The following is a 27535-nucleotide window of genomic DNA, read 5'->3' as shown; positions in this document are numbered from 1 at the left end:
AGATTTCAGCCGCACTGAGTAGCACAGAGGACCGGATGCAGCTTGAAGATGGTGTGTTTGTTTACTGAACTTGAGCTTCATCTGGGGCAGAAACAGCGAGTGCAAAGGTCCTGTGGTGAGGGGTAGCATGACCAAAATTGAAACATTGCCAAAAAGGCCATCATGGCGGGAGAGCGGAGAGTGAGACGAATGTGTGGTGAGCGGTCAGGTCGTACAGACAGTCAGAGGCCACGCTCCTCTGGCTAGGCACACTAGAAACGTTGGAGGGCAGATGAAATTAGGCCAAAAGACTGGAGTAAAACTCTAAGAAATGGAGGAACGTCTGCCAGCCTAGAGAAAAAAGTATAGTGAGTAGAAATGGATTGAGCATGCATAGAAGAGCTAAATGCCAGAAAATTGGTGCAGCCTAAGTGCCAGCTCTGGGGTCCTGATGATCCTCGATCAGCATCGAAGAGTGCACTATAGGGAATTTAAGGGACAGGTTCAAACATATCAAAGGAACACTTTAAGTACCTTAGAGATGGAATGCTTTCATTCAGCCTCTTGCCTGAGTTATCCACTTTATTCATTTTGAGAGCTATTTACCAGGGTATTCGTATGAATTAAAACCGACAAAGAACATAAAGGGTAATAAAACTCAGCAATGCTGTTTGAATATATGGTCACTCGGATAAAATCTCACCACTGTTAGCTGCAGACAGTTATATTTTGCCCTTTTAAGAGTTCAGTCATTAGATTCATAAAGTGTTGTCTTGGAGAGTGTTCATTTTGTCTACTAGGAAATATGTGCAGAAATGTTTTCATCTACTACAGGGGCTGTATTTCATTTATCTTGATATCTTCCACAACCTGCCACTCAGTGCTGGGCACCTGAAAGACCCTCAGAGACCAGCTATAAATGTCAGATGGAATGAATTCATTTGTAGAAGATAAAATTCCCTTAAAGGCGTGAACTGATTTCCACACCCCTTTTTTTAAGAAAAATAGTATCTGCATCACAGAGGAGCTCCCAACTGGGACTCAGGGAGGTGTGGGCTAGACCGTGTCGCATAGACGTCCCGTGGTCACGTAGACGTTCGTGGTCATAGACCAAGTGTCACATAGACATTCATGGTCATAGACCAGGGTCACATAGACATTCTGTGTTCAGACATGCAGGTCCATCCCAATGGAACTGTTACAGCTTTGCCATCATTGAAATATTCAGCTTTAGGGACATAGGCTCTGCACTGCTCCAAACATGTTCACTGTCCATACTTTAGGAGAGAAGTGTCACCCATTCATCCCTTACATGAAGATCTCCTTGGCCCCTCGGGAAGCTTGCTGTGTAATTAGCTCTGTGTTAAGAGATGGAGAGAATTCAGAGAAGTGTTATGTGTACTCTTTGCTCTCAAGAAAGGATCTTCGTTAACACCAACGTCAACAGTTGACTAAATATTCTGCGTCAATAAAATCCACCAATTTCTTGAACCATTTGTAACAATGATAAATGCGTAATGAAGTAAGTTAGCATATATTCAGTTGTGCTCTAAAACATACTATCTATATGATACCAGAGTCCTTCTCAGTGTCAGGAGCTTTGAATAAATATCTTGAGAGAATTTGGGGTAGAAATAAAGGGAAGATAATGCCTCCATTAGGCTTCCTCGTAAATAAAAATAGCCAACCTCTTCATTTAAGCTGATAATCTATTTATAGGAAACAGTGGCTGAATTAGAACAAACATTTTCCAATTAATTACATATCCTGATTTTTCAGGCGCATTATCATATCAATATGGGTGATTAGTAATTCACAGGCTGCCCCATGTTAGGCAATTTTTCTTAAACAATGAAGGACGCATCAGCACTATGTATTTTGGCCATGGAGGCCAACAGAGAAAGTTAGCGAGAGGAGAATTTGGTTGGAATTTCGGCATCTCTTAAAAGGGTTGCTTGAGGATTCTAAAAATTTCCCTTTCAGCTACAAAGGATGTAAAGTGAGGGGAAATTTTTATTCTTTCTGCAACACCAGCTGAATGCATTTTAATGGGCTGTAGTGTCACTGGTGATTTATTACCCCTTTTTGTTCTTTTATGTGTTATATTTGTCATTTTGCTATGGCAGTTTCATCTATAAAACAGTATAGTTACAAGAAAATGGTGAGGGGATACAGGACTGCCATGGGAGAGTCTGTTCCTTTTTCCTTGTCATTTTGGGGAAGGAAATACTGAGTCAAATGTCAAGCATTTAATTTCAGAAATAATACATTTTAAAAGATGTATATTGCACCAAAACAATATTGTTTTCCATTTTTGCTACATAAACTTAAGAATTTCTATGTAACGGTTTTCAATATAAAAGAACTTCAGTTTTAAATATCCTTTTGCATTTTCCCTTCTATCAGCACGATGATAAAGGAAAATAAAACAATGTATTTAACTTTTATTTGCTTAAGGCATAGAGCTTTCTGGCCTGAAAAGCACAAATTGAAAAATGTCATATTTTAGGAAATCTACCTTTTAATTTCACTATTAATCTGGTGCATTGTACATGGCCAACATGGATGCTGCAAGTGAAGTTTCAAGCTCAAAAGAAACCAAGTGTTTGGGAAAAGATTCAGCATAGTGGGGGAAAAATAAGATTTTTGCGTGAAAGATATTATGTTTATCCGTTAAATTATTCTTACCTTTTTAAGTATGGGAAGATGTTGTTTAAATTTTATAGTAAAATTAAGTTAGTTCATCCTTGATAGTAGTAAATGTGGAAAGGACCTGGATATTTTTAAAATATTTATCAAAATTGAATGGCACTTATCTGTTTCTCTAGGTCATTCTCTTCACCCTAGTGCCCAGCATGGAACTGGATACATAGTAGCTATTCAGAGGTATCTACTTGTTGGTAGATACCTTCCTTCATGACATCCTTCCTTTCATCCCTTGCTTTAAAAAAAAAATGTCACTACAGGGGCGCCTGGGTGACTCAGTCGGTTAAGCATCCAGCTTCAGCTCCGGTCATAATCTCATGGTTCATGAGTTCGAGACCCACGTCAGGCTCTGCTGACAGCTCAGAGCCTGGAGCCTGTTTCAGATTTTGTGTCGTCCTCTCTCTCTGCCCCTCCCCCCCCAAATAAATGAAAAACATTTTTAAAAATTAAAAAAAAAAGAAAAAAAGTCACTACAATTTAGCATATAAGGCATCAAGATTAATTGTGACAGTTTTATGTCTAAGAAATCCTTCAATTTCATTCAAAAATTTGTAGGCAAAGGGCCATGCTCTGCTGTTTTGGTTGGCTTTAGACTAGTCTCCTTCATAAATGAGTATTTTTAGAATCCTGTGAAATACTTAGTATTTGTGAGAGACTTTCTTTTCTTTTTTTTTTTTTTTTAAGTATTTATGGGTATGATCCCATATACGTAATCGGGATGGGAAGGAGTCAGAAATTCCTCCATGACTGTGACCCAGCAGGATGTAGAAGAATCAACAGATCAAGAAAATATCAAGGATAGATCTAGAATAAACAAATTTCCCCTTTTAGAGAAAGAATTCTTATTTCACTTGCTTTCCTGACCTTGTAAATGAGTCAGGGGACAGTCAGGATGGGCAAGTGAAAAGAGAAAAAGCACAGTCCCTTCAACGAGATTGCCTCATTTCATCTGCCCTCTTGACAGTATCAGTCAATGCCAGACGGGGTCCTCAGCGACTCTAGTGGACTGAGAGGGAGGCCTCGTTTTATTTTTTTTTTCATTTTTTTAAATGTTTATTTATTTTTGAGAGACAGAGCACGAGCAGGGGAAGGGCAGAGAGGGAGGGAGATACAGAATCCAAAGCAGGCTCCAGGCTCTGAGCTGTCAGCACAGACCCCAACGTGAGGCTCGAACCCACGAACCCCGAGATCATGACCTGAACCAAGATCATGACCTGAGACGAAATCAGAGGCCTAATCAACTGAGCTATGCAGGCACCCCTGAGAGGGAGGCTTCTTAAAATTCCAACATGTTAAAATCCGCCCCCCCACCTCACCCCAACACTCATGCTACTTTTAGAATTGTCATCTTCATTACCAAGGTGAAAGGATCTTGGGTAATAATCTGATTCGTACTCAAACCATGGCATTTCTAGCTTAGCCGCCATATATTCTTTTTTCTTTTCTTTTACTTTTTTTTTTTTTTTAACACAGAACACATTTACTTTTTATTTGGAAATAATGTCAAACTTTAAGTTGCAAAAATAAAAATATCACAGAGAATACTGGTATATCCTTTATCAGATTTCCCTCTTATAAACATTCTACCCTATTTGCTGTATCATTTGCTCTCTCTCTGCCTGCGTGCGTGCCTGCACACACGCGCATACATCGGGTTTTTTTTTCTGAAGGATTCAAGGACAACTGACATATGTCATGACCCTTCACCTCCTAAATATCTCAGTGCATATTTCCTAAGGATAGGCATATTCTATTATGTAATCATAGTACAGTGATCAACTTGATGAATTCACATTAATTCAGTACTTTACTGTTCTTATTCCCATTTGTCAGTTAACCTAACATGCCCTTTGTACATTTCCCTCCTCCACTATAGGATCTAGTCTAGGTAGGTCAGTTATGTCATTTGGTTTTTATGCCTGGTCAGCCTCCTTTAGTGTAACCATCATATATTCTTGACCACGTGGCCATTCTCTCTCCAGGAAGGCTGTCCTAAGGACAGGGGGAAGAGAGGTTGCTCTCCTTTACAGAATTGTATTTGGCTGCTTTCCCATCTCATGTGCTTGTCGAATGTGAATCTATGACATCATGAAGATATAGGGCCAAGGGAGTCTCACTTTACTTGATAAATCATTCAAAACAATATTTTTGTTAAAAATCAACATGTCATGAAGTAAAAGGCAACATTTGCATGCTTTTTTATCTTTATTTTTTGAAAAGATTGAACAACAGACTTCAAAGAAATTTCATGCCAGTAGTAGGGCTGCTCAGGATAAACCTCCGGTTTGCACTGGTCCTTGTCCTCTCTCGTCTGCCCAGTGAGTACAAGTGAGAGAAAGGTGTAAGAATTATGCGTCCCTTTGACCAGCTCATGGGGAACAGTGAGTTGAGGGCCCTCAGGTTTAGATTCCAAGATCATTTTCAAAATCACACGATTTCCTAGGGCAGTTTTCAAACATATCCGACAGGAATCTGGGCCTACCGAGTCTCTGTATCGGATTTTAGTAGAGTGGTTCACCCAGGAACTCTGGATCTCAATGCACATAATTTAGAAAGAATTTGTTTTGTTTTCCTCTTGTTTGTCTGTTACACTTACTTTAGATAGAAGTTAATGAATCCAAAGTCCAGGTTTCCTGGACAAATCCCTTAAACTCTAAATCTCAGCTTCCCTATCTGCATAACAGAGAGATTACTTTTCTTAGCTTCTTGGTAGGTTTTGGGAGAATGAATACAATGCCAGATAGAAAGGACCTGCACAAAGCTGGCTCAGGGTAAAGAGGGGGAATTGGCCATTGCTAGCAACCTCTTTGGTAGCTTTGCTCTTATCCCAATAGAAGATTGTTTTATGGCTCTCTGATCTTTCAAGAGAACTAGGTCATTAACCTGGGCCACCACCACTCCCAAATTTGAGGGCTGCAGCCCTTCTGAAAAGTGCAAATGTGAACTTATGGGAAAATGAATGGATTTCTTGATGCTGCGGAGGGTGTTATTTACATGAGCACCATGCACATACTGTGGTCTCCAGGAGCACTGGAGCGTGAGAGGAACGTTATTATTCTATCATATGTCAAGGCTTGTAATGAGTCCCCCACAGATGATATTCTCCATTTGCCTATCTTTGGGATATAAACTGCATCAGCATGACCCAGGCTATTATCTTGCTACTGGCAATAATGGTGATGATGATAATGATGAAAACATTACCACATTTTCAAAGACAACTACTTTATTTGAAGCAGGAATAGCCCAAAGCAGTGTATAACCTATTCTGCTCTTCCCTGTGCCATAGAATAAAATGCCAGGCTCCCTTTGTCATCCTGGCCATTTGGAGTTCCTTTGTTCCTCACTGTCCTTGGTGTGTATGTGGACACCTCTCTCTGATTTGCCCTTCAGTTACATCAGTTCTCAAGGGAGCACGAGAGGATGCACTTCAATAGCACTCCATTAAGAAGGCTTCTAGATTATCTCATTGAATAACTTTTTTAGACATTGAATATGAAGTTGGAAAAATACACAGTAGTTCATAAGGGACTGAGAAGCAATGCGAGTTTTCTTCCACATGTTGTTTTGCTTTAGGAGAGTAAATAACTATCCCTGAGAAACAATCTTTGTAAGTAAGCCTGGCACTTGTCTCGGAGTTAATAAATGGCACCTGTTCAGCACATCTATCAGTATCTCTGATGAGTTTTCCCATTTACTCCTAGTAAATATTCAAGCAGTACATCACTTCAGCAATGTAATTGATGTTCAGTCTAATTTACTTATTGGTGTTGCTAATGATGCAATTATTAATTGTGGTTTATTATTAATTATAACAGCTTCCTCAGTTGGTGCTCTTGGTCAGAACATATACTGGCATATCAGTTATTACTTGGGATTTCGCCTGTCTTTGCAGGGTTTAATTTTACCTTTCTACCCAAGATTATATATGACTTCACAGTAAACGTGATAAACAAAATTACCTTTGATATTGCCAATCTAGTGGATTCTCCTTTTATGTCTTTGAATAATTTCTTTAGATACTGGTGTATATTTATGTACAAATACGTGCATGCACACATGTATAGAGACCTCGTCAAAGTGGGTTACATGTGTCTTTTAGAGAGTTTAGGGGATTAATAAAGAGAATTTTCAGATTTCTACCTTGTTTCTTCCTTGTTTTTTTTTAACAAGGAAGTTAAAAAATACTCCCAGAGCATGGTCATAGAAATGACATAACCATTTTATTAAATCAAATTATTCTTAACAGTTTAAATCATGTTAGCATGATCTTATTATAAGCTTCTCTTTTTTTTTCTTTCTAAAAAGGCCCAGACCATTGTCATTATTCTCCAGCAGAAATTTTGGCCAGTTGAAAGACTTCTGAAACAAATTCCATATATGATGGTGAAAAATGGTCTATAGCTACTTAATCATTACGAATATTGAGTTCATAACACTTTATTCTTGACAGATACTCATTTCCTGTCTCTCTGATATGTACCCAGTTAACTTTCTCATCATTGATGGATATATATTTCACTGCTTTGGCACTGAAAATATAACATTTTGTCACTAGTATTTATTTCCATGCTCTTTTTATTCTATTAATCGCATTTTATCATTGATGAAAGTTTGGCCAGTAAATTTACTGGCTTCTTCCGTGTACTGGCTGTCTCTTGGTGTGCTCAGTGGAACCAGCATTCAGACATGTTCCTTCTTTCTCTGGATATTGTCGGGATGCCTAAGGTCATGTGAAGATCGCTACAGATGCCTTTTATCTTCCTAATCGCCCTGTTACCTGCTGGAGATCAGTAGAGGAAAGACCACAAAATTAGGCCTGTTGTCATCTTTACATAATTATACTTCCATTTTTGTCTCTTGTTTCTTTCTTTTTATATCCATCCTGCTACCTAAGAACATAAATGGGAAAAGAATAGGTAGATTATGAAAAGAGCACAATTTCAGAATGCGATTAATCACGACAGATCTTCCATTCAGCACATGTATTCTCACATGTACTGTGGATACATAATAAGATATTGGGCCAGGTCAGATGAGGGCCAAAAAGCCAAAACAGCTTTGTCTCAAGGCCCTGATGTTAGCAGATGATAGAAGGAATTTGCCAAAATGACTGAAGTGAGGGTAAAAATAAGTTCTATGCAAGAAGGATAAAGCAAGGTTCTATAGTGGTACCGCGGGATGGGGAGTACTTCCTACAAAGCAATCGAGAACAATATTTGGGCTGGGTGGCCTTTGAAAAATGGGCACAGTTGGAACCTATCTAAAGTGAATAGGGGGATGTTTCCATGGAGAAGGAGCAGCAGGAGCCCTGAGAAGGGGAAATGTTGGATGTATGGAGAAAACTGAACATGTCCATTGGGTTGGAACATAGATAAAGTGAAAAGAAGAAGGATATATAGTTAGGAAAGGGGGTTGGAGCTAGCTCATGGAAGGCCTTGATTGCCTTTTGAAAGAAGCATTAGGAAACTCTTGGGTTTCTTGTTGTGTTTTTAAATGAAAGAGTGACCTGATTAGAGCAGTTCTTTGGGAAGACCAATATAGCTGCAGTGTGTAAAAGAGACTGGAAGGGATGTCTACCTGGGAGTCAAGTACAAAAGTCCAGAAGGGAAATAAGCCAGGTTCGTGGTGACAGGAATGAAGAAGAGATCAAGAGAGTATAACTTTTTTTTTTCTTTTTTTTTACTTTTTATAGATTGGGTTGGGGAGTGAGAACTGACCTGTCTCATGTCAGGTAACTATTCTTCAACCCAAGGATAGAATGAATAAACGCTCCTTTGTAATACATTTCATTTGTATGTGCCGAGGCTCCAGATGCCCTTTTATGGACAACCAAAAGTCATTTAACTGGCTCTGACTTTTATTGAGTACATGCTACCTTCTAGGCACTAAGAATATAGAGAGGACAAGACGCAGATTTTCTCTGTAAAAACGAGAGCTCCCATGCTTGTTTAAGCCTACGTGTTCAAAAATGTCCTGCATACAGACATAGGTCCCATGTGGTCACTACTCTCTTTATAAATACCGGCTGTAGGTTTTAAGACATTCATTCAATAAAGACTTACTAAGTGACCACTGTGTTAAAAGCATTGTGCTAATCGCTAGAAGTCAAAGGTGGGTAAGAAATACTCCTTTACTCTTGAAAAGCTCCAGTGGAAGACTGCATCAGGGCACCTGCTGGTCTCCTCCTTGGTTAGATAAATGATCTTAATTCCTTGTCTCTTTTTGAATGGTCCTTCTTTTCTACCCTGTTGATCACTTGTGCTTCTTTTCTTCAATTCCTTTTTAGTGTCTCTACCTTGAGCAGTGCATTGTGTTCTGGCAGGGTCATGTGCTTGTCACTTCTCTGGGGCATTTTCAAAATCACACGGACTGTATTACCACGCCTTTCTTTTCTGCATTTAGGCCCAGGACGCCCATGTCCTCATATATTTATCTTCCTCTTCTTGCAGGATTTTAATTTCCTTATTGCATTGTTCTGCACTTCGGTAGTATGTTTTCATTCTTTTCTGAGGTTCTCCTCTTTACAGCTGATCAAGATAATTTTCAACTTGAGTGTTATCATTCAGAGTGTTAGCAGGAGTCGCCCAAGTTTTCCGTGTTACTGGGAAAAGTTGCGATGCAGTGAAGCAGGCATAGTCTCACAGACTTGCCTGGACCCAGTGCCCCTCACTTCTCACTGTCTGAGGACAACCTACTTATCCTGATCGCTCCTGCTGCCTTAGTTTCTTCATATTTAAAATGGTATTGATTACACTTCATGATATAATATTAAATAAAGTTATATAAGATACCTGGTATATCTTATATAAAGTAGGACTTCAAAAAGGTCAACCGTAGCACTTGGGCAATCAGTTGGCATACCTTAAATTCCTTTACAATTAACAATATCATTCAATCTCTACTTCCTATGGCTACTCCTAAGACTAGTGTTTGATTCCATGAGTTTGTCTTTTTTTTTTTTTTTAATGCTTATTTATTTTGAGAAAGAGAGAGAGCAAGCAGGGGAGGGACAGAGAGAGAGAGAGAGACAGAATCCCAAGCAGGCTCCATGCTGTCAGCACAAGGCCCAACATGGGGCCTGATCTCACGAATCATGAGATCATGATCTGAGCCAAAATCAAGAGTCAGACCCTTAACCGACTGAGCCACCCAGATGCCTCCATAAGTTTGCCTTTTAATTGTGTCAAAGGATCATTTAAAATAGTGCACTGGGGCGCCTGGTGGCTCAGGTGGTTAAGATTCTGACTTTGGCTCAGGTCATGATCTCATGGCTCAGGGTGAGTTCGAGCCCCACATCGGGCTCTGTGCTGACAGCTCAGCCTGGAGCCCGCTTCAGATTCTGTGTCTTCCTCTCTTTGCCCCTCCCTCACCTCAAGAATAAATAAACATTAAAAATTTTAAAAAAATAAAATAGTGCACTGAAAGTTGCTGACAAAGTGAGACATGAATATATTGGGAGGTGTTTTTAAAATCAAAACCCAATTAAATATTTTTCCCTTTTTGCCATTGTCTGTGAATACCTTCCTCACCAAATATTTAGGACCCATGAGGCTCTCAAGTGGAATTTTTCTTCATGTTGTATAGGGAATCACCTAGGGTGGTACATATAGATTCCTAGGTCCTACCCCAGACCTTTGATCCTGAGTCCCCGGAGAATCCAGCCATCTGCATGTTTCAGAAACACTTCCAAATGTTCTTAAACTCTCTATACATGGAGAACTTCTGTTCTAGAAAATATTGAACAGAATGGCACAATTAATAGAAGCCTCCTTTATTAAAGAACTTCATTGTTTAAGGAAAAGTTGTATGCTTACTAAATGAGTATATGGGGGGGAGGGCAGATTATGTGACCCGAATCTCTCCTAAGAGCCCAAGGATCCTCATTATGTTTCTGAGGGTCACCTTTGGTGCAGGTAGCTTACTGGCCATGTGCAAAGCCCCTCACGTTTCTGCGTGCAGTGCGCTAGACTCTGTACATTTTTTGCATCTCAGAAATAATGATTTCTTCTAGCAACCACGTAGGATTTATTAAGTATACTTATTTTTTGATAAAATAGTGAATGACCAATTTTAGGCAGCAGCAAAAGCTACAAAGGGTTTGGGTAAACAGCTACTACTTTGTGCAGGAAGCTATGAGGATTCTTTCTCCCACAGGAATGATTTTTAAGAGCTAAAAACATAAGCTAGATCATGACCCTAGACACATCGTCTGGAGGAAAATTTGAGGGACAGCACATTTTTATTTTAATGCCTTTAAAGTTTGGTTTCAACCAAAGCGGGCTCTTAACAGGTGCATCCTCAAAAACACCCACTCACGTTCCCTTTATGGATTATCCACTTTGTCTGAAAACTGAACACAGTCGATACCTTATAATTGACAAGTTGTGTCCTCATTTTATTACTTGACCATGGTTTGAGAAATGCAAATGGAAAAAATAAAGCTATTTCATCAGAATAGGAACAGCACTAATAATTCTCTTGAAACTTTTAGTGCCCAGATAGTAAGTGATAAGGCTTTGATAGATCATCTTACCCACAGGGTGTTGGCCACATCAATAAATGAAAGCAGTAACTGTCATGAAATTAGAACAAAAATAAAAAAGTAGATTAATTTTTTAGAGACAGTATATATCAAACAATCCCGTAGCTCAGTTTTATATGAGAAATTATATTTCTGAGTATTACTCGTAAGCCATGCATGTTCTGCATGCCCTACGGTGGAAATTAGGGACAAAGGAAGACTTATAAATTCAAAAGCATAATCAGGTTACAAATAATACATAAAGTGTGAAGGGAGATTATTCCAGAGTAGTGATTGACTCTCTATTCCCAGGAAGAAAAACAACGATATGTAATTTAAATGAAAAATCTTGGAGATGCTTCGCGATTATGTATAACGTTAAGGTACAGCTGAGAAAAATGAAAAACAGACTGCAAGGAATTCTAATTCTCTGAGCAACAAGACGTGAATGAACTGCCTCGCAGTCATGTTTAAAGCCGGGATGTTGCTATTTTTAAGAAAAAGAAAAGAAATCTACCTCCACAAAAGGTGAAAACCAAACCCCTATGAAAAGTAATTAAAATAGCTTCCGAAGTCCGTGAAGTCCTAAAAGTGCCAGCACAGAGTGGCTGTGGCTTCCTCAGTTGACATTTTAGAGTATCTTTGGGGACCCGAGTGCTCTGAAGCACGCTTGGGGGGACAGTCATCTCCCATGTTTCCACGGCTGCCATTTTATTTTCTACTTTTGTTTTGCCTCCTGTCTCCTCTTGAAAGGCGGCCCCACCTCCTCGATTTCTCTTGCCAACAGTTCCTATAGTTGCTGCCCCCAACTTTTTTCTCCCCTTTCCCTCCAAATACCAAGAGTGGTAATTTGGTATTTGGTTTGCCACCGAAACCATTCACATGTGGTGGGAATGGAGCATTTGGTGGCTTAGATTCCATTTAAACATTGAACCCACACACACGTTTTCCCTGGCAGGAAGCCGACCGCATATTTTCCATAAATGGCACCAGCATCCACCCCGTGCTGGGCGTCTGAGACCTGAGTGCACCAGTGTGCGGCCAGCAGGGTGCCCTCTGTGAGTCCCTTGTGCCCTGTCAGTTCCACTCACCCCTTTACCTCAGACGTGTGAGGCAGTAGCCTTTCCAATGGTCCCTGAAAGCCCGACCTTTCCTTTCTTCCATGAGCCTGCGTAGAACTGCCCACTTCCTCTTCTCAAGGCACAGCTCTGTTATGTTCTGCGGCTTCTTGTTTCTTAAATTCGGTACAGGCTGTTCTAGACAGTAAGCAAAGCCAGTAAGCAAACCATAAAGCCTCAGTTTCTCAAGCCTGTCCTCCACTACTCCCCAACCTGCACCCGGGCTTCAACCCAGCCAAGTGCGTATCTGATCACAGAGATTTCTTTGTGCCCTCCACCTCTCTGTCTTGGCTTACGAGGCCTCTTTCTTTGGAATCCAACCCGTCCTTTGAGCCCATTCATATTACAACCTCTGGCAAGGAGCCTTTCCAAGCCTTCCTATCCTCTCCCCACATTGGGTTCTGTAGCTCACTCATGGCCCTTCACAAGGCTTCTGGTATTGTGCGCTGAAGAATGAGGTACCAGCCTTCTTACTCACCTTGAATTCCCCTGCAGATCCTAGTTACGGCACTTTGAGCATAAAAGGTACTCAGGAAGGAGTTGTTAATTTGCAGATTGTGAAAACCAAGTTTAGCTTTATCACAGGAGGTGGATTGCTCCAGCAAGTGTCCATTCCAGGAATGTTTCCACCATGAATTTCTGACCACTTGTCCTGCCCCTCCCCACCTTTGGGATATAATTCCGAGTAGTGTCATCGTCTGCATTTTTCTCTTCCTCTTCCTCTTCTTCATTCTAGTTATGAGGAGTGAGGAGGGAGCCCTAGAGCTCTGTGCTCCTGGATAAACCCACAGCCTCTACCCCAAGCCTTACATCTCCCCATCACCCTCTGCCTTGAGACCCTCAGGATTCATCTCATGATGCCTGTTTCTCAGCAAGCCCAGGTATCTAGCTCTCCCTTCTTCCCCTAGACCTTCACCCCCATACCACTCAGCGCATCCCTGCCTCTTTCCTCTCTCTGTTTTCAGAACCCTTCAGTGTGCTCTGGGACTCAAGGTTAGTCACCGGCCCGTCGCATATATCTGCAGCCTCACCCGTTCTCCTTACCACTGCTACCGGCAACTATTTCAAAACGTATGCTCTCTCCCTACTTTACCTACACCTCCTCCCTCATCCGCAGCCACACCTGACCATCTTGCTTCTGCTGCTGGGAAAGCAAAGCAATCAGAAGAGGCCATTCAAATGTCCTGCCCCTGGACCACCCACATCCGCTCACCCCCAGACCTCTGTGCCCGTGCTTGCCATTCTTCCTGTTTGTCTGGGTGAAGCGTCTGCCCGGTGGCTGAAGCCAGTCCCTCCCTTGGGCACTGGGGCCCATCCCTTCCTGCCCCTTCAAGCTCCGGTGGTCCTCCTTTCTCCCCTGCCTCTTCAAAATTTCCCTGTTGGGTCATAAGCATTCAAAAATGCTGTACATTTTCCCGTCTTAAAAAACAAACAGGGGTGCCTGGGTGGCTCAGTCGGTTAAGCATCTGACTTAGGCTCAGGTCATGATCTCACAGTTTGTGGGTTCGAGCCCCACTTTGGGCTCTGTGCTGATAGCTCAGAGCCTGGAGCCTGCTTCAGATTCTGTGTCTTCCTCTCTTTCTGCCCCTCTCCTGCTCATTCTCTCTCTCCCTCTCTCTCTCTCTCAAAAATAAACATTAAAAATTAAAAAAAAAAAAACAAAAAAAACTACATTCTTCTCTGGCTTGTCCACACTGGTGCTCCCTCTGTGTGAATTCTCACTGACCTCTTCCTTGCTGGTTTCCATCCCTCGTCAATTGGCTGCTCCTTGTCGTCTCCATTACTGGTTCCTCCTTGTGACCTGTCCCCCCAATTCCCGTCCTAAGTGCCCTCATTCAGCCTTACGGCTTTACATACCATCTTGCAACATTTATGCCCTTATCTACCTGGATCTCTCTCTCCCCTTTGTTGCCAGCTGACTACGTGATGTCCCTTTTGGATGGCTGATGCCTGAAAACTAGCCCCAAACCAAATCCCTCATTTCCCCACCTACCTCTCCAAACTGCTCCTCTCAGTCTCCTACATTTCAGTCAAGGGCAACTCCATCTTACTCGGGTCAGAAACCTGGATGTCTTACCAGCACAGTCTACTTCGCGTTCATGGGCAAACACTGAAGCCTCCACTGTCAACATACACCTCAGGGTTGACCGTGTCTTACCACCTCCACTGCTACAGTCTTATTCCAAACCATCCTAATCTCTTGCATGGATCATTGCAATAGCCTCGTAACTGATCTTCCTGTGCCCACCGTTGACCCCTGTGCTCTATTCTAAACCCCTCTCCCAGCATGATCCTGTTAAAACAAGCCAGGTCACATCACCCCAGCACTCAACAATCCTCCCATAGCTCCTTTCTCATGCGGAGAAAAAGCCAAGTCCCCTCGGGGATCTGTGGAGGTGCCCCCAACTCTGCCAGTGTGTCCACTGCAGACCCACCTCGGTATTTCACAGTCTCATCTTGTACCTTTTAACTTTTTTTTCCTGCCTAGAATGCTCCTCCTCCCTGCTTGTCAGTAGAGCTCACTCCCTTCCCTCTTTCAAGTCTCTGCTCAAATGTTGTTTTCTCAGTCATTCTTTCTCCGATTTCCTGTCTCGGAGCCGAGTAGCACCTGCCCGACCCTCACAGTCCCCACCCCGAAGAGCATGCTTCTCTGGAGACTGGCCCCGATTAACATCCTGCAGACAGTATTTGTTTCCATCCGGGTCTGCCCTTCCCCACAAGAGTATAACTTCCATGAGGACAGAGGCTTTTATTATACCCATTTGTTCACTGTTACATCCCTAAAACAGCGCATGGCACCGTTGAGGTACTCAATAAATACTTAGTGAATAAATGAAGGATATTGCTGATTTTCTCCCACATTGAAGGACAGCCTAGCACTAGTCCCCATGATGCAGATATTGCGGGGAGCTAAGCTGGCCCTGGGCTATTCCTATTCTTCACTCTTGCCATGAGGAAGGCTTCCTGTTTTCTCAAGGTGAGGCAGTCCCAGTGCTGTGGGCCACGCGATCAGTAACTCCAGGCAGCAGTGGTGGCTTTCATGGCCTTCTGCGCTGGCATCCTTGGGTCCTCTGGAAAAATTTCTGCAGCCAGTTCGGTAGTCCAAATTGGGCCCAAACCTCAAACCAGTGGCTGAGTACATCGTGTTCTCAGCCGGGCATGCTGCTGTTATTTAACATTGGACACTGGGCCAAGACTCACTGTTTTCGGCTAAGTTGAAAACCAACCAAATACTGCATGGGATAAAATAATCCCCTTTCTTACAAGATTTCTCCCATTAGGTGTTTTATCTGAAACCTTAAATAATGCACGTCTACTGGAATACCACCCTTTATCATTTTCTTGGCCATTAAGAAAACCCAGAGCCGTCACTAGGAGTCAGTAGAGTGGGCATCTGTGAAGATTATGCTCTACGATTTTAGCAGCCTGTCACCTTCAATCTCTGAAATATTTAGCTTATTCATCACTTTAATGAATACATTCAAGCCTAGATAATGCCCCTGTTAAATGCATACATTAGAATTTATTCCCTTCAAAAGGATCTAAACATGCAGTAAACTAACTCTGAAGGGAACACACAGTGGAAAAGACAAATGCTTTTCCACGAAGAATTAGAATTGATACTGAAAAAAAAAAAAGAATGAAAGTTCATACCATTAGAATCTTGGCAAGAAAATAACAAGACAGAGGGGAAAATATTATGAAAACAACTCCTTTGCCAAGCAGTTTGTAAATTATACTGTTAAATTCATAGATTTGGGGGGGGGGGGTGGGAAGAAGCTATCCGTTGCAACCACATTCTGTCACAAATTATTCTCTGTCCCAGGCTGACAGCTCACAACCACATGTTTCCAAAAAAACAAAAGTGGAGAAAAGAGCATCCTGTGGAAAGGGATCGTAAGGATCTCCATTTCAGGAAAGACCGAAAGGGCAGGGCAGGCAGCCAAAGGCAGGAATGGCAGACACCCAGCGTGAACTTGAGATTCACGATGCACACCTCTGTGAGATTACCTCAGCCTGGTAACTTATGTCATCCCAACTTGTATGCACGTTGCTGCTTCCCGGATCAGCTCCCAACCCAGACATTCCAATCATCCCCTTCACTCTGGCACTGTCACAATGATCTGGTGGCCGCGCCCTGTTGCGGGCAAAGGGAGGGTCGCTCCCAGACAGCTCGGGGCAGCCCTCCTCTCCTTTTCTGAGTTGCTGTCCCATTTTGCGTGATTGCCGCCATAATCTCATTGCAACTGTGACCTGCGGAGATGGAACATTTCATTTTCTTGACCTGCAATGTGAAATGAGTTAAAAGTAGGTGCTAAAGAATGATAATACGGAGCTTATGCTAGCTGCATAGCAATGGGCTTGTCTGCTTTCCAAAGGGAATGAAAGGCAGCGAGGGAGACTCTTTTCCTGTCCTAAAGATGTGTAGAGTATTCACCAGTTCTCATGGAGCAGGCCAAAGTGTTGGCTAAAGTCAAACACAACCAGTTGTTTAATTAACAGAAACAAACATGACCGTTGACAAGACAAACTCTTCCCTTACTGAGTGTTTACAATGTATGGGTTGTATCCGTGTTGTTTTTTATACTTCAGTATTTTAGGCTAAATAAAGTTTTTCTAAATCTCTTTCCCAAGTGCTGTATTTACTGGCATAATTTAGTTACAAAGAAACTCAGCCAGTCAGTTATTTAGAAAATATATTTGGAGCGTTTGAAATCTATTAACTACTGAGATAAATAGAATGGCTCCCAATATGCCAATATGCCAACATTTGGTAGAATAAACCAATTTCATTTTATTGTTTTAAAGTTAAGTTTTTTTAATTGAACAAAAAAGCCAAAATTCAAAAGCATGGCACCCTTTTTCCCTCTTGTGAATTTTACATGTTATTTATTTTTACACGGATTTTTAAAAATTTTCATCTTTTTATAACGTACATATTTTATCTTTAAATCTTTCCTAGCAGTTTATTTAATATTACAATATCCTGCAAACCCACTGCTTGGCCGTATGTTCCAGTGACATATTGGAGGGGTATACTTAAGATGTAATTACACTAAAAAATAGTAAGCATTATTAGTTTTAAGGTTTATCTGGATAACTAGTTTGAGGGATATCCACTCAAACAAGAGAGCAGGGCATCCCCCTGAAGTTGTCAGAAATAAAAATGACCTGAAACAGGCTATGCAGAAGGGTTTGTATCTGATAAGGAGTGATTTTTACATCACGCCTGCTCTCATTACAGTTGTCACTTTGATCGCAAAGCATGCGTGGATGGAAACTTATCTTCTGCCTTGTGTCTGTCCCCAGTCTTGACTAGCTTCATCTGTCTGATGGCCACAGCTGGGTTCAAGATGCAGAATCTCTTATAAAATCTTAATATGAATACCTTTTGAAAGAAACGTAGTTTATATGTTTCCAATGGAAACAGATGGAAAGCTCTAGCTAGACACTCCCTGTTTCCCTGTGTCGACTCATCTTAGAATAAGCCCAGCCTGCAATGCACCAGACACAGGGAGGGCTAAGTTTTTCCAAGAATCAGGTGAAGCATGAACGGGAAACCCAGTGAAAGGGTAGAGAGGGGCGATATCAATATTCAGTTTCAATTACATGTTGGTTTTTTTTTTTTTAACCAAGGAACACAAGAAGAAAATTCTAAGGTGAGAGACTTGGCCATAAAATTCCTGCTTTCAGAATGATCTGTCCTGACCACGTGGTGAGGACAGTGGCTTGATGGCTAAGATGCTCAGCACTGTCACATTCTGATTAAGAGAGTAGAAGCCCTTAAAAAAAAATGGATTCTGCGTAGTGAGTTGAATATTACACTCCTAGTATTTTCTCGTCCTGAACTCGTTTAGCAGAGGAAATGGATATTTCATCAGACGTGGATTTGACATTCCATCGCATTATGCCATAAACAGGACAAACGTTTGGGAAATGGGAAAGCAGGCGAGCTAAGACAGTAGTCACTGGAAGGCTCTGGTTATCTCATTTAAACAGATATTAAATGTGAGTGCCAGTAGTGTGATCATCAGCTGCTTCCCACTTTGTGAATAAATTGCTTAGAAGGAGTCTTTTGCCTACCAGATGTGACCTAGATTTAGAATTCCAAAGGCAGGGGAAAAATCTCTATTGTGTTAAAAAAACAATTGCTGGTAAAATGCATGGTAAATGAGCTTATCTCACTTTTCCAGGTGTTTGGGCTAATATGTTATAGAATTACTGCTTCACTTATGAAAAATAATTGAGGAAAATGTTCCAGCAAATCAAATTTGGATAAAGGCTTAGGATAGCTATTGTGTTGTTAGCAAGTTTTAAAACGGCAGAAAGGGCAGGGAGCCAATAGAGATAATAAAAATATAAAAAACTGTTTGAGAAGAGTCTCTTCTAAAAGGGTCAGAGCTGGGGGTGCTATCCAACTTCTGTTATGGTTTAGTAAAATATTGAAGAACAATATGAACAATTACCCTCCTTTCAGTGCATATGAAAGCTGTTGAAAAAAAAATCAAAAGCTTGTCTGTCTGCTGGCTCTGATAAGTCGTATTACTCTGTTAAATGCAGCGATTTTTTTTTTGTTTTTAAAACATAACATCTTTATTCTCTTACCCACCGTCTGTCCTTTTTCATTTCCTTTTCATCTTTAGGAGCTGCCACCCCGAAGCCAGTTCCAGAACCCGAGAAGGAAACAGACCACACGGTCAAAATTGCCGGAGTCATTGCCGGCATCTTGCTGTTCGTCATCATATTCCTTGGAGTTGTGTTGGTAATGAAGAAAAGGTGAGCTCCCAGCTGTTGCCAGAGATGTGGTTCTACCCCGTCGTCTGCCAGTTGGCTTTGCGTGTGTGATTGGTTTTCATGGCTGAGACACATCTGTGACCCTGTTGGTATTTTTCATCATGTAGCATTGAAGGTTACGAGGCAAAATTTAGAGCAATGGCTGTGGAGTTGTATGAATATGCAAAGTATATCATGCCAAGGTAACCTAAGCCTGTGTCTTCCCACACGTTGGTACGTAAAGCTCTACAAAATCTTTAAAAACATCTATTCGTCAGGGAATTTTTATTACCGATTACTGACGTACTAATGTAGTGGATGGTCTCAAGGACATGAGAAAGAAGAGATTTCCTTCTCATTATAATGAAGATAATGGTGAATTTATCAAGCCCATGTTTCGTGTAGGCACCATGGTAGGGGCTTAATCGGCACAACACCCCATGACAAAGGGACTCTTAGAAAACAGCCTGATAGGAGCCCAGGCCATGGTGTGACTGAAAATAAGAGCTAAAACTTATTAAATGTTGTCACATGGCTCTGTCTAGCTGGGGGGTCATGTGGGGGAGGAGAAAATGTGGCTATAGCCGTTGTGGCTATAATAAGCAATCCTCACCTCCCACACTTAAAAAATATATTGTGTCTATGTATATAGAAGTGAGTAAAAACTTAATGATAGAATGTTCAACTGATGCAAAAATTATCAACATAAAAATATGTGGTAAGCAGTAGCATAAATTTTCCCCTCCAGAGATACTACTAGGTCTTAATCCTTTTCTCTGTAGTTTAAAAACAATTATAGGGGCGCCTGGGTGGCTCATTCGGTTAAGCGTCCGACTTCGGCTCAGGTCACGATCTCGCGGTCCGTGAGTTCGAGCCCCGCGTCGGGCTCTGTGCTGACTGCTCAGAGCCTGGAGCCTGTTTCAGACTGTGTCTCCCTCTCTCTCTGACCCTCCCCCGTTCATGCTCTGTCTCTCTCTGTCTCAAAATAAAAATACAAACGTTAAAAAAAATTAAAAACAATTATAGACTGGAAGTAAGTCATGGATAGTAGGAGGTGAGAATGGAGAGGTCAGCAAAGCAAGGTCTTGAAAATCTTGTCTGTCATCTAAGGAGGCTGGTCTTGGTCCTGAGATCCACTGGTGGCCTTTAAGCAGGTGGTAACATGATGTAATTTTTGTCTTAGAAAGATCACTCTGATGTTAGGGTTGAGCACCATGAGGAAGGAAAAGAGCTCAAGTCAGGAAGACCACTTGGATGAGGAGGGGGCAGCTTTAGAATTATTAGGTGGTGCGTTGTAGTAGCCATTTGAAGGCAGAAGCCCAGAGAAAAGGAGCAATTATAGAAAGAGCCTCGTTACTGACTTAGACAACTTAGGGAAGATGTTCCCAACTCAGAAAATGCGGAGTATGGGAAGTAGACATAGGCAGGGCACGAAGTTTGGAGAGGTAGGCACGTCACTTTTTCAGTTCACTGTTCCTATTAAGGTTAGTGGAAATGTCCGCGGGACAGTTGGTTGTGCTGGTGTGGACTCGGAATAACAATTTCCATAGTCAGGTCAGCACCCTATGCCGGGCTGAAGCCCTGGATTTGGATGAGATCACTCAGTGTCATTGTAGAGTGAGAAGGAAGTTACGGATGAAGGGTAAACCTTGGGTAACTCAATATCTAAGGGGTGAGTTCTTTATCTATCTATTTTTTAACAATTTTTTATTACATTTATTTATTTTTGAGAGCAGAGTGAGGCAGAACATGAGTGGGGGAGGGGCAGAGAGAGAAGGAGACACAAACTCTGAAGCAGGCTCCAGGGTCTGAGCAAGTGTTCAGCACAGAACCCGATGCGGGACTAGAACCCACGAACCGTGAGATCGTGGCCTGAGCCGAAGTCGGACACTTAACCGACTGAGCCACCCAGGCGCCCCTCTATCTATCTATCTGTACACACACACACATATGCATCTTTTCCTGCTCTGTCCTTTGTCTTATGTTTAGTGTTCTGCATAGGCCTCAGGACAAACCATCACTCTGTCTCAGCTGCACATGTTACTAATGAGTCCCCATAGTTTGCCACTTCTTTCCCACTTGCTTTACATCCTCAATTTCTTTCTCTCTTTTTCCACCCGTCATTTAATTTCTCCTCTTATTTTTCTTCCCATTTTTTTGTCTTGTGATGAGAACTTTTAAGAGCTACTCTCTTAGGAACTTTAAAATATGCAACCTGGGATTATTAACTATGGTCGCCATGTTGGACATTATGTCCCATGACTTATTAGTTTTATAATGGAAGTCTCCTCATTTTTAATTCTTTCTTTTTTCTTTTCATTTCACTTCCCTGTAACTTCCTTCTCTTTATCCTTCTTCTTCTCTAGCTATTTATCTCTTCATTTCTTTCTCCTGTCCATTTTCTCTTTTTTTATTTCTTCTTCTCTTACTTCTCCATCACCTCTTATGCATTTTTCTCCCAGATGTTTTGCATTGCCCCCCCACCTCAGTGTTCATTCAGAAGACTTATCTTTGCTACCAGTGGTTAATCCTGTTTTTTTTTTTAAATATTATTCACTGTAAAATCAAAGGAATACTAAGCCTTTCCATACCTGGATATTCAAACTAAACATTCTGAAGGGATTTATTTTTAGTTGAGGGAATATGTTGCATTTCTGTGTCATCTGGCAAGCTCTCTATGAGGAATAGCCTGAAACTACTAATCCAGTTGCCCTTGTGACCTTAGCTAAATGTCATTTCATCCTCCAAGGGTCTATTTCTGCTGGATTAATTCATTATTCTACCTAGGTCTCTCAGGTAGTCATGGAGGTTATGTTATAAATTATGCATTTGAAGAGATTGCCTCCGGTAACATATGGTCTTGATACAACATTAGACTAAATACCAATAACTCATATCAAATTTACATGTTTATTTACTAGGTAATGATCTTAAAAGGATTGTTTTCATATCATGTGCCACTTTTGTATTTTTTTTTCCTGAAATACAGAATATGCTCTCTGTGGGGCAAATTTACCAATATAGCATTCCTATAAATATAAAACTTACAAGATTTAGACCTGAATAGTCATGTCATATTTAATAGGAATTCTGACAAATTCTAAGTGTTCAGGGTTTTTCTCCAAAATTTTAGTCTAAATTTTAAGTTGTATTTTTAAATAGTTAAAACATGATATTTTATCTATCTATCTAGGGAGAGAGAGCACACATGTGAGCAGGGGAGGGACAGAGAGAGAATCCCAAGCAGGCTCTAGTCTATCAGCATGAGCCCAATGCGTGGCTTGATCTCATAAACTGCAACAAGATCATGGCTTGAGCCGAAATCAAACGTCAGACATTTAACCAACTGAGCCACCCAGGCGCCCCTAAAACAACGTGTTAACGATGGATAAGTTGCAGATGTATCATTGATAGGGAATAAGCCACCCTCTTTGGTTAGAAGAACACTGAATTGTTTTTGTTGTTGTTGTTTTTTTGTTTTTTTTTATTGAGGTCTGCCATATGACATTGTATTAGTTTCAGGTGTATAACATCATGATTCCACATTTGTATATACTGTGAACTGATCAGCACAATGAATTTAGTGAATGCCCCTCTCACATTGTTACAAAATTTCTTTTCTTGTGGTAAGGACTTTCAAGGTCTCCTCTCAGCAACTTTGAAATATATGCTACAGTATTATTAACTAGGGCTGGACATTACTTCCCCCGACTTACTTATTCTATAGCTGGAAATGTGTACCTTTTGACCCCCTTCACCCACTCTGCTCACCTCCCACCACACCCAGAAGAACACCGAATTTAGATTTGCAATCCCTAGGTCTTTATTTTAAGTTTGTGATTCTGAGCTTCTCTGGGCCTTGGAGTCCTCATTTGTGAATTGAGAGCATAACATGGGATGATGTCTGTAGTTCCTCCCACTTCCAGTCAATTGGTCAGGTGTTCCATATGTAGTGGCCTATGGTGACACTGTACGTTTGCTATTCTGGAAATACAGTGGGTGGCTTATTGCCATATTTCATTATTTAAACATAGTCCATAGTTCTTCCAAAGACTGTCTTTGTTCAGTTGGCTCAAGTCTAGAAGTGTTACTTGGTGAAGAGCTTATCTCTGAGCCCCGTGTCCTGCTGTCACACAGCAGGCATTCAATTAAAAGGAAGGAGCAGGGAGGGGAATGAAAACGGGGAAGGAGAGAGAGGGAAGGAGAAGAACTGCCTCAGGTGCAGTTAAAGCCTGATGCTAATCGGAGTCGGAGTCCTTCCTGCATGGGCGAGTTAGTCCACGTTGCTTCTGCCCTCAGCGCTCGGCCACAGCCCATGCAAATATGTGCCATTGGTCATAAAGACAGACTGGGCCCAGGAGAAAGGGTACTGAAACAAACTCATCAATATTTCTGGAAATACAATTGGAAGTCTGTCCTGCTGAGGAAAAGTCAGTAGTTAGCGTCTGTGTTTATCAGCACGCCAGGCCAGATGGGCCTGAGCCCCTGGGAGGTGGGGGACAGCAAATTTAATTAGGAGGCATTGCCAATTATTAGCTTAGCTCAGATCATATTGCTTTCTGAAGGGTAGGCCTTTTATAAAAAGTGGTTGCTGGGGCGCCGGGGTGGCTCAGTTGGTTAAGCCTCCAACTCTTGGTTTCAGCCCAGGTCATGATCTCACGGTTTCTGAGTTCGAACCCCGCCTCCAGCTCTGCGCTAACAGCACAGAGCCTGCTCGCAATTCTCTCTCTCTCTCTTTCTCTCTCTCTCCCTCTCTCTCTCTCTCTCTCAAAATAAATAAACAAACTTTAAAAAAAGTAGTTGCTGAAGGTAGGCCCCTAATACATAAAATCCATTCGATTCATGCTAACTCATGGAATTCTTTCACATGGAGGCAATAATGACTGAAAACTGAGATAACCATCAGTTTTATTTGGCTATAATGTTTTACAAACTTACCACAAATGAATGACTAATTGTTAACTTGTTTATGAATATTAATTTATTGGAACCTTACCTGGACTAATGTACTATGAAACCACCTTTGCCTTGAAAACCGTTAGCAAAACCTTTACGTTTATTTTTTATTTTATCCTATAAGCAAAGCAATTTCTTATTTTCTCTTTCGCAAAAATATGTGTGCTCTTCGGAGGGTGCAGTGTTTTGATGCAGCAAATGTTGATAAAGGGTAGAAGATGGATATGAAATTAAAGTTTCATACAGAGTCATATGACAATGCAGAGGTGACCCTTGAGCAACACTGGGGTTTGGGGCACTGACCGCCCCTCCCCTCTCCCCCTCCCACCCCCTGCTGTCAAAAACTCATATAACTTTGGGCTCCCTCAAAACTTAACTACTGCTAGCCTACTGTCAGTTGACAACATAGTCAATCAACACATATTTTTTATGTCATATGTTCTATATACTGTATTCTTACAATAAAGTAAGCTCGAGAAAAGAACGTTATTTGGTAAATCATGAGGAAGAGAGTATACATTTACACGACAGTACTGAAAAAAACAATCCGTGTGGACCCACACAACTCAACCCTGTGTTGTTCAAAGGTCAATTGTATTTTCAAAATTAATATGAAATAAGTTGAGCAGGAGATACTTAGTATTTATCATTTTTCATCCATGTATAATTAAATATATTTCTATAAATGAAAATACCTGCATTTTCAACATTTTTCATAGGGAATAATTTATCTCAATAACATGTTTGACAGAATTTAGCATACAAACACCATCAATTTTTACCCTGCTTAATTATATTTACTATTGTTTCTAAAGTTGATACAGATCTTTTAGAAATTTGAGAACATTTATATTAATTACGGTAATATTCCTGTCTCAGCTATTGAGGTAAGTAGAAATTACAGAAGTTGTGGCTCTATGAAAATAATTAAGGAAATATGCACTCTCAGTCAAAGCAGCAAATGTTAGCTATTCAACTACAGCAACACCTGTTTTAGGTAAATGTAACTGTTTTAATCCTGAAGCACTCTACCTCTATCTCTTTCCAGAACATACTTTAACAAGTGTACATTTTGCAAATGCAGCACATGTCATTAAATATTTAGAGCCCATTCTATTATATTTAAACAATACTGATACTGAGAAAGAAATCTCAATAAAAAATAGGAAGTATTTCTGAAGACATCATGAAACAAAAAAGATAAGAGAGAAAATTTGATGAAAGCTCTGTTTTCAAAGGGATGCCTGCAGCATGAGGCTGGAGGCAAGTTGACATTATCTATAGCTCTTCTGCTATACTTGTTTACATATGAGATAGGAATTCTTTCCCTCTAAAGCTCAGTATGAGTCGTATGTGGAAAATGTCTTAAGTCTGGATGCTCTATTGTTTCAAAATCACACTTTCTGAAACTACATTGAGAAAGTTTCTTTGCGATTATGATTTAGAATATGTGTACTTGATATGCAGCTGTATAAATAACCAGATGCTGGGACTTTCTGCTCCAGCACCGGCTTTGGCACGCATGAGACAGGATATCTGGGTACACAAAGAAGGATGCGTATGTCATCCTAATCTGTCAATCAGTTAATGTCCTTCAGTTTTCTAGATGATAACTGGATGGGCTTGTGGTACAGAGGTAAGTTAAACAAACTGACCTTTCTCAAGGCCTCCTCTAACCTGGACTTCATGTGATTAGTCTCATAGCTCCTATATTAGACACTATTTCTGGACTCAACTGAATGGTTTGACTATGTTCTATTACCTTCCATTAAGGGTTCTTTGGGAGCTCTTTATACGGAAGATTTTATTTTAAACAGGAGGGTGGGGAATATAGGCACTAATTTTTTATTTTATTTTTATTTTATAGGAGAAAAGTGTCAGAATGGTAAGGGGCAGCCACTGGGCTTTCGAACCTTAACAGATCTGGTTTGAATCCCAGCTCCTACTTGGTTAGCAGTGTAAATGCGGATGAGTTACTTAACCATCTCTGAACTTTTGCAATGGAAAATGTGGTGATGAGGCTACTGTGTACTTCACAGGGGAGCATGAAGATTAAATAACATAACTCATATGCATAGCTGGTGCTGGATAAATAATAGCATAGGGGCCCAGAAGTTTGGGAGATTGTTCAAGGTGACGCAGGTAGTACAGGGCAGAGCCTGGCATAAATCAAATGTCTCTGGTTGTTAACCACCCTGCTCCACTGCTTACGGCCACAGCATTAAACTCAGAGATGCCTCCTGCTCTGTTCAAACTCAGGTACTGTCCGGATCCATTCGTTGGAAACGCAGTGTAGTCATCAGCTTACCACCGTTAACCATCACTCTAAGTCTGCAAAGATTTGAAATCTGCCAGCATGCTTTGGAAAACAGCTAACTAAAAGCTTTTTCCACTTCCTCCTTTATAGACGTGTTTTTTAAATCCTTTCAAGTGTGTGTATTTTGTGTCCTTTTTGGAACAGTAGGTTTCCTTCGGGTAACTCACAATAGTTGAGGGTGCCGTATCCTCGTCTGGTTTAGTGACTGAGAGAACTTTGTTAAGTTTTATAGTCAGCCGTGAAGGAAGGGAGTGTTTCACTCCAGGCCTTCCTCATCAGAGACCAACTCTAGAGTCTGGGAGCAGAGTGGAGTTACCAGCCATCCCTAGGCACAGCCACCTACCTATATCACACCTTGACCCTGTGGCTTCCAAGCTGTGTGACCGTGGGCAAGCCGCTTGGCTTTGTGTCCCTCGGTCTCCCCAGGTATACCAAGGGCAAAATAAGAGTACTTACTTCGTAGGAGTGTTAGGAGAAGAAAATGAGTTTTTACTGTCAAAGTGCTGGCCCCAATAAATATTACCTACGTTGACAATATACATAATCTGCTACCTCAGTATATGAGTCGTAGCTGACCCTAGGTTCAATGTGCATTGCACGCACGCCTCAAAGTTTTTGTTTCCATACTCAAGAGACGAGGCAGGACAGAAGGCTGTCTCTCCTGTAGAGGGAGTCCACCTCTCCTTTGCCCATGGAGAACATGGGTCTTTAACTGTGAGGATAGCAAGGAACACAGCTACTACAAGGAAGGCAGCTCACGGTTCCTGTAGTTGGAGGCCAGGCCTTGGGGCAGGTGCTACAGCTGCGACCATGAGGGAAAACCACTCTTGGGCCAGACTCACCCAGCAGTGTGCTTTCTGCACAGGCCACTGCTCACTCAAGGGGAGGGACGAACTATGGCTTACAGGGAAGGAAGGAAGCCAGAGTCCTGGGGCATCGATACTACTGCTCTTGGGGAGTTCCCTCTAAGCCCCAAATTCTCCAGAGCGGTCATGGTCTTGGCAGTCAGCACAAATACTTTGTGTATCCAGACCTATGAGACCCAGATCCAATAAGGGGCCGAGCAGTCCCCCTCCGGGGTCGGAACAAAAGGGCAGCATTTCTCTCTTTGGTGTGCCCAGCAGTGTCACACATCTATTTGGAGTCCCTGCACCTGCCTTA

General features: G+C 41.4%; 1 protein-coding gene across 6 annotated transcripts in view; it reads left to right on the top strand.

Moving 5' to 3' along the window:
• Positions 1 to 27535, top strand: part of PTPRM (protein tyrosine phosphatase receptor type M) — a 791703-nt gene that overhangs the window by 543763 nt on the left and 220405 nt on the right. For all 6 annotated transcript variants that reach the window (XM_019418445.2, XM_053902396.1, XM_053902395.1 and 3 more), the window contains one exon: positions 18972 to 19104. In XM_019418445.2, coding sequence (XP_019273990.1) covers positions 18972 to 19104 — 133 coding nt within the window. The remainder of the gene's footprint in view (positions 1 to 18971; positions 19105 to 27535) is intronic.

The sequence above is a fragment of the Panthera pardus genome, unplaced genomic scaffold (assembly GCF_024362965.1).
Source record: "Panthera pardus isolate Hobbes unplaced genomic scaffold, ASM2436296v1 HiC_scaffold_15, whole genome shotgun sequence".
NCBI classification, from domain to species: Eukaryota; Metazoa; Chordata; class Mammalia; order Carnivora; family Felidae; genus Panthera; species Panthera pardus.
The sequence above is the reverse complement of the archived record's forward strand: the minus strand, read 5'-3'. Positions and strand labels throughout refer to the sequence as shown.